This window comes from Mustela nivalis (assembly GCF_964662115.1).
Source record: "Mustela nivalis genome assembly, chromosome: 9".
Classification (NCBI taxonomy): Eukaryota; Metazoa; Chordata; class Mammalia; order Carnivora; family Mustelidae; genus Mustela; species Mustela nivalis.
The window spans coordinates 68,086,646-68,092,645 of NC_139028.1; the positions used below are offsets into that span (position 1 = coordinate 68,086,646).

The 6,000-nt window shown below is 39.9% G+C and overlaps 1 protein-coding gene across 1 annotated transcript; it reads left to right on the forward strand.

Moving 5' to 3' along the window:
* Positions 1–4,631: 4,631 nt before the first annotated feature.
* Positions 4,632–5,576, forward strand: LOC309841256 (olfactory receptor 56A3; the record flags this gene model as incomplete). Its single annotated transcript, XM_082684169.1, has 1 exon — positions 4,632–5,576. The coding sequence occupies one exon, from the start codon at positions 4,632–4,634 to the stop codon at positions 5,574–5,576; it is 945 nt and encodes a 314-aa protein (XP_082540295.1).
* Positions 5,577–6,000: the final 424 nt, after the last annotated feature.

Here is a 6,000-nt window from a genome sequence, read left to right on the forward strand (position 1 = left end):
AAAAGCTATATACATACAATAGAATGCTATTCAAAGTTAAAAGAAATGAACTATCTTTGCATGTTGTACCTTGGATCGGTTTTTATTTAGAGACTTTTGAGTGAAAAATTAAAATCAAATTACATTTTCATTGTAACAAAAATACTTCTATGTGGATATCCTCTCTGGAAAATGCATTTCATTTCTCAATCGGTAAAATTTTTGTTTCACGTCCCTTTTATCATTATAATGTCATGGTTAAGTCACCATAAGTGATTATTCATTCAACAACATGGACAGACAATACCAATCCTTCCTTGAGCACATGCCTGAAATCCATAAGAACGTGCAGATGAATTTGCACATCCTTGGAGGGAGATGATACCATACATGTACACAAATCAATGCACAGGTGTAAAGGTAAATCCTTGACATTCAGATAAATGATCCAAAGCAAGGTCATAGACACAACATAGTGCCTCTAGCGATGGGATCCCCAAGACTCTTTTCTCAAGCAGAGAAAACCATTCTCTTCCTTAACTACATGCCTATCCATCTTAGTAGGGCCTTATGAGATTGCTATTCTTGATTTCCATCTCCCTCTCAAGGGAATAAGAATGGACAGGTTCCTCCGTGGCAGGGTCCCAAAGGCCACTGAGGCTATTAGAGTCTGAGCTCCAACATCAATGGAGGCAGAACCCATGCTATCACATCCTCTGCAAGTGAGTCTGTGAAGGAAAGCCTGGAGAGGCACCTGCACCACACAGATGTCAAGATTTGCCAGAGGACAGGGCCCCATCTCTTTAGTCCAGATGTGTATTCCTGTCCTTTTCTGAGTCAAGGGTGCTTGAGTTGTCTAAACAGAGGTAACAGAGAGCGTTTCCTGTGTGATGAAAGGATGTTCTTAACTGCCTTGAACAAATCTGGGGCTTCATGTACCACAAATATACTTAAGCTGGAGTTTGTTTATGGAATATTAACCAATGTATTGGGATAGCTGAAACGTAGGACCCAGTAAAATGAATTCATGTTTTTAGTGTGAGGTTGGTAGATCTAGAAGCCATACAAGAGGAAATCTGTGTATATGTACTGGATTCTTTAGAGGAAGAAATAAGCTCACTCTATGTCATGACAAAGGTCAGAAAATAAGGATGTGTATAAGAGCAAGAAGAGGGAGAACAATTTATATTAGCTCAAGTAAATATAAGTAAATAAATATAAGTAATATACTTTCTAAAAGCTGGAATCCCAATACTAGAAAAAGCTGCCAAGAAAAAAAAAAAGTAATTTCCTTTCTATCTCTAGATCCAGTCCATAATTTGAAGGGCAGACCGGAGGGACTATTTCACAAGTTTCTTCAAATATCTTGAGGCCAGGAAACCTTTTCATCCCCTCCAAATTCCCAACTCTGTGTTTCCAGGGTACCGTAACTTTGCAGAGCCTTGAGAAAGGGCTTTTAAGTAAATTCCCTGCCTTGATCTCCAACTTCAGAAGGATTCCACACCTTGTCCTTAATGAGGGAAAGACATAGCTTTGGTGTCTCAGTCCTACTTGCCATACATAGATGGTTTCTGATTCCAGAGGAAGATTGAAAAAGGAAATGAAAAACATAGAGGTATATCCAAGTACTTTAGCCCAGAGTTGAGCTCGACAAATCATTGGTTGAATAAAGAGTCAGGAGGGGGAAAGAGAAAAGAAAAGAAAAGAAAAGAAAAGAAAAGAAAAGAAAAGAAAAGAAAAGAAAAGAAAAGAAAAGAAAGAAAGAAAGAAAGAAAGAAAGAAAGGAAGGAAGAGAGAGAGAGAGAGAGAGAAGAAAAGAAAAAAGAAAAGAAAAGAAAAGAAGGAAGGAAGACAAGAAAAGAAAGAGGAAGGAAGGAAGGAAGGAAGGAAGGAAGGAAGGAAGGAAAAGAAAAAAAAGGAAAAGAAAAGAAGGAAGAGAGGGATGGGAAATACTTCTTTTGTGCTCTCCAAAAATTCTATCCTAGCAATGGAAATGATCTTTTCAAAACTACTCAGAAAACTGAAAAAAAAAAAAATCTGCTTCCTCTTAGGTTTCCTTATGGACCCTCTCTTCCTGCAGCGGGGGTGCTTCCATGTGGCTGGATCCTCTATAAAGCAGGCAGGGATCCTTCATCCAGCTTGACTAAGGTGAGATTTGAGGCTGTGCTAAGAATGAAAGTGCTATAATGTTACTGTGTAAATTGTCAGCAGAGGAGAAGCTGAAATAAAAAATTAAAGGCAAAGGACAAGTCGTGATAGGAGGAAACTGTGTCAGAATGTAACATTGAAATTTTTGAATGTGCTTTGATGGAATTAGCTGCTCTACTAGCAAATCTGCCTGTGTGCTGTTGTCTCACTGGCACAAAAGAGACAACTTTGAAACCACTCTGAAATCTATGGAAGCACTGTTAACATATGCTATGCTTAATACCAGGGAAAGAAGTGAGAGGTAAGGTAAACTCTCCAAGTGTCTGGAAATTACTTTTGTCTTCAGAGAGAGACACACAGTTTCTGTCATACACTAATAGGACAGCACTTGCTTGAATGAAGAGAGGAGTGCGGGGAAGAGGAGGGTAATTCTCACTATCTTTCTCTGACCCAGCAGTTCCCAGAGCCATTGGTAAGAAGGTCCAGGTCTTAAAAACAAACAAACAAACAAACAAACAACAACAACAAAAAAAAAACACAAAGTGATCAGTACTGGAAGTGTAGGAGCAAGGACATGCACAGAACCATTTTAACAGCTACATCAAATAGATTCTGATAATTGAAAGCAATTTTCAGTTCTACGTTCATACTTCTGTTAAAAATATTTTCATATCTCCTAAGCCCCCATTTCAAAACTACCTCTCTACTACTGTAATCAATTTTCAAAAATTGTGGCTACCCTGGAGGTATAGATTTCTTATTTTACAGAGATTGAGGAACCAAACAATATCATGGCATTACAGGGCTCAAAGGAATTATTTTAGAGTTTATTTATTTATTTATTTGTGAGAGCAGAAGCAAAGGAAGAAATAGGTAGAGAGAGAAGAAGGCTCTATGCCAAGCAAGGAGCCCAGTACAGGATTCGGTCCCAGGACTGTGGGATTATGACCTGAGCCAAAGGAGGATACCATTATTACTTTTTTTTCAGTTAGCAACCATATTGTACATCATTAGTTTTTGATGTAGTGTTCAGAGATTCAGGAGTTGTGTACAACACCCAGTACTCATCACAAGAAGGAAGATGCTTAACCAAGTGAGCCACCCAGGTGTCCCAGGGCTCAGAGGAATTCTGTGTTCCATTGCTGATTAGATGTAGTACAGTACAGGTGACTGAAAACTGGGCTTAATATAAAATAGAATTTTGTATCTAGATTGCAAGTTTTACTATCTGTGATCTTGGAATTTTCTTCACCTCATTTTCCTCACTCACAAAGTCATATTAAGACAGATTTCACGTAGTTGTTTTAATTGTAAACTGAGATATTGTACCTATACCACAGTGCCTGTTAAGTACTGAAAATTTATTCAATACACTGCAGGCATTTTTATTTTCCTGCTAGTTAAACAAATGCAAAATAGTGGTTTAAACACTGATGAAGCAGAGTAATTTCCAATCACGGGATGACACCTGAGTAGAACATCAGTACCAGAGTGACAAATCTAGGAGCCCTACAGAGCATGATTTGAAAGACTCCAGTAATGCTGATGTCATTTTGCAGGCTTGTATCACTGCAAAAGGTAACTCTTTTTCACAGCCTTCTTTGGGCTTCCCTTTAATATTCACCAGGAGGGGAGTGGCACCTGGGTGACTCAGTCATTGGGTGTCAGCTGTCAGCCTGGGTCTGGTCATGATCTTGGGCTCCTGGGATCAGGCCTGCATCTAACTCCCTGCTCCAGGTGAGGCCTGCTTCTCCCTCTCTCACTCCCTCTGCTTGTGTTCCCTCTCTCGCTGTGTCTCTCTGTCAAATAAACAAAATCTTTAAAAAAAAAATATTCAGGAGGAGGGGAGTCCTGGTAACACTTAACTTCCACGTAAATGAAGTTAATCTTCACCTACACTCCCAAAATATTCTGCATACTACTCTGTCATTATACTTACTGTTGTCTTCATACTTATCTATCTTTTTTATCCCCAATGGATTGTCACTTTCTTGAGAATAAGGATAATACTTAATCTTTGTGTCTCCTGTATATAAATGGTGAAAAAAAGGTACATAGGAAGAAAGGAGTGACAACACTCTGCAGTACTTGCTGTGGAAGTTGGGGACATTAGCTGGGCAACTGGGTAAAGGGATACAGAGAGGACTAACTGAAGACCAATCTCACCACCTTCACACTACTGAAAACAGAGGGCCTATTTTTCCAAAAGTGAGGATGCTGACTCACAGCTAACTGAAATTGCTAATTCTATTTTATAAGTTTGCTTCATTAAGGAATTAGAAATATTTGAGAAATGAGAAGAAATAAAATTTGCTAAAGACTGAAATTAATTTCTTTCTCTATATAACATGCAAAATCTCCAGTGAAAGCAAGATAGCCTGCTTGAGCAATAAAGTGATTACAATGACGCTGAATTTATCTTCCATTTTAACTACAGTAGAAACTAATTCTAATCCTATCTTTTTAGATCATCAAAGAGAATCTGTAGAAACAAAATCCACAAGATGACACCTCACAGAAATGGCTCCAATGGGGTTTCAGAGTTCCTCCTGAATTGTTTCGTCAGATCCCCCAGCTGGCAGCACTGGCTATCCCTGCCCCTCAGCTTTCTCTTCCTCTTGGCCATGGGGGCTAATATTATCCTCCTAATCACCATCCGGCTGGAGGTCTCTCTACACCAGCCTATGTACTACCTACTCAGCCTGCTCTCTCTACTGGACATGGTGCTCTGTCTCACTGTCATTCCCAAGGTCCTGGCCATCTTTTGGTTTGATCTCAAGTCCATAAGCTTCTATGCCTGCTTCCTCCAGATGTATATCATGAATTGCTTCCTTGCCATGGAGTCCTGCACATTCATGGTCATGGCCTATGACCGCTATGTAGCTATCTGTCATCCACTGAGGTACCCATCCATCATCACTGATCAGTTTGTAGTCAAGGCTGCCATTTTCATTTTGGCCAGGAATGCACTTCTTACAGTGTCAATTCCCATCCTCTCTGCCCGGCTCAAATACTGTGGGAGCAATGTCATTGAGAACTGCATCTGTGCCAATATGTCTGTTTCCCGGCTCTCCTGTGATGATGTCACCATCAATCGCCTCCTCCAATTTGCGGGAGGCTGGACCCTACTAGGATCTGACCTCATCCTCATCTTCCTCTCCTACAGTCTCATCCTTCGAGCTGTGCTGAGACTCAAGGCAGAGGGTGCCGTGGCCAAGGCCCTGAGCACATGTGGTTCCCACTTCATTCTTATCCTTTTCTTCAGCACCATCCTTCTGGTCTTTGTGCTCACTCATGTGGTGAAGAAGAAAGTCTCCCCGGATGTGCCAGTCTTGCTCAATGTCCTCCACCATGTCATCCCTGCAGCCCTCAACCCCATTGTTTATGGAGTAAGAACCCAGGAGATCAAGCAAGGAATCCACAGAATACTGAACAAAGGGTGGCAATAAGGACAATTGGATCTCTGCATTCCTAAATTAGGGTGACTTATAAATCAGTTAATGGAAAATTAGGTTGAAACTCATAGCTTCACATAAGTTGAGATATAAGATCAAGGAAAGAAGTAAGTTTAAATCTGAAAAAGCTTCTTGACTCTATTCCTATGCTTCAAGTATTGACACTTCCCCAAGAAAAATGTAGCATTTCTGTGAATTTTTTAATTTTTCCCCCAATCCTTATAGTTCTATTTTGTCTAAAACATGAAAACTCAGGAGAATGAATTCTAGTTGAAAACTAAATCCCAGTTAATGCCGTATTTACTATTTCTGTACAGGTAATTTTTCAAAAATTATATAACTGTGGGGGTGTTTGGTGGCTCAGTCAGTTAAGCATCCAACTCAATTTTATCTCAGGTCATGATCTAAGGGTCATGAG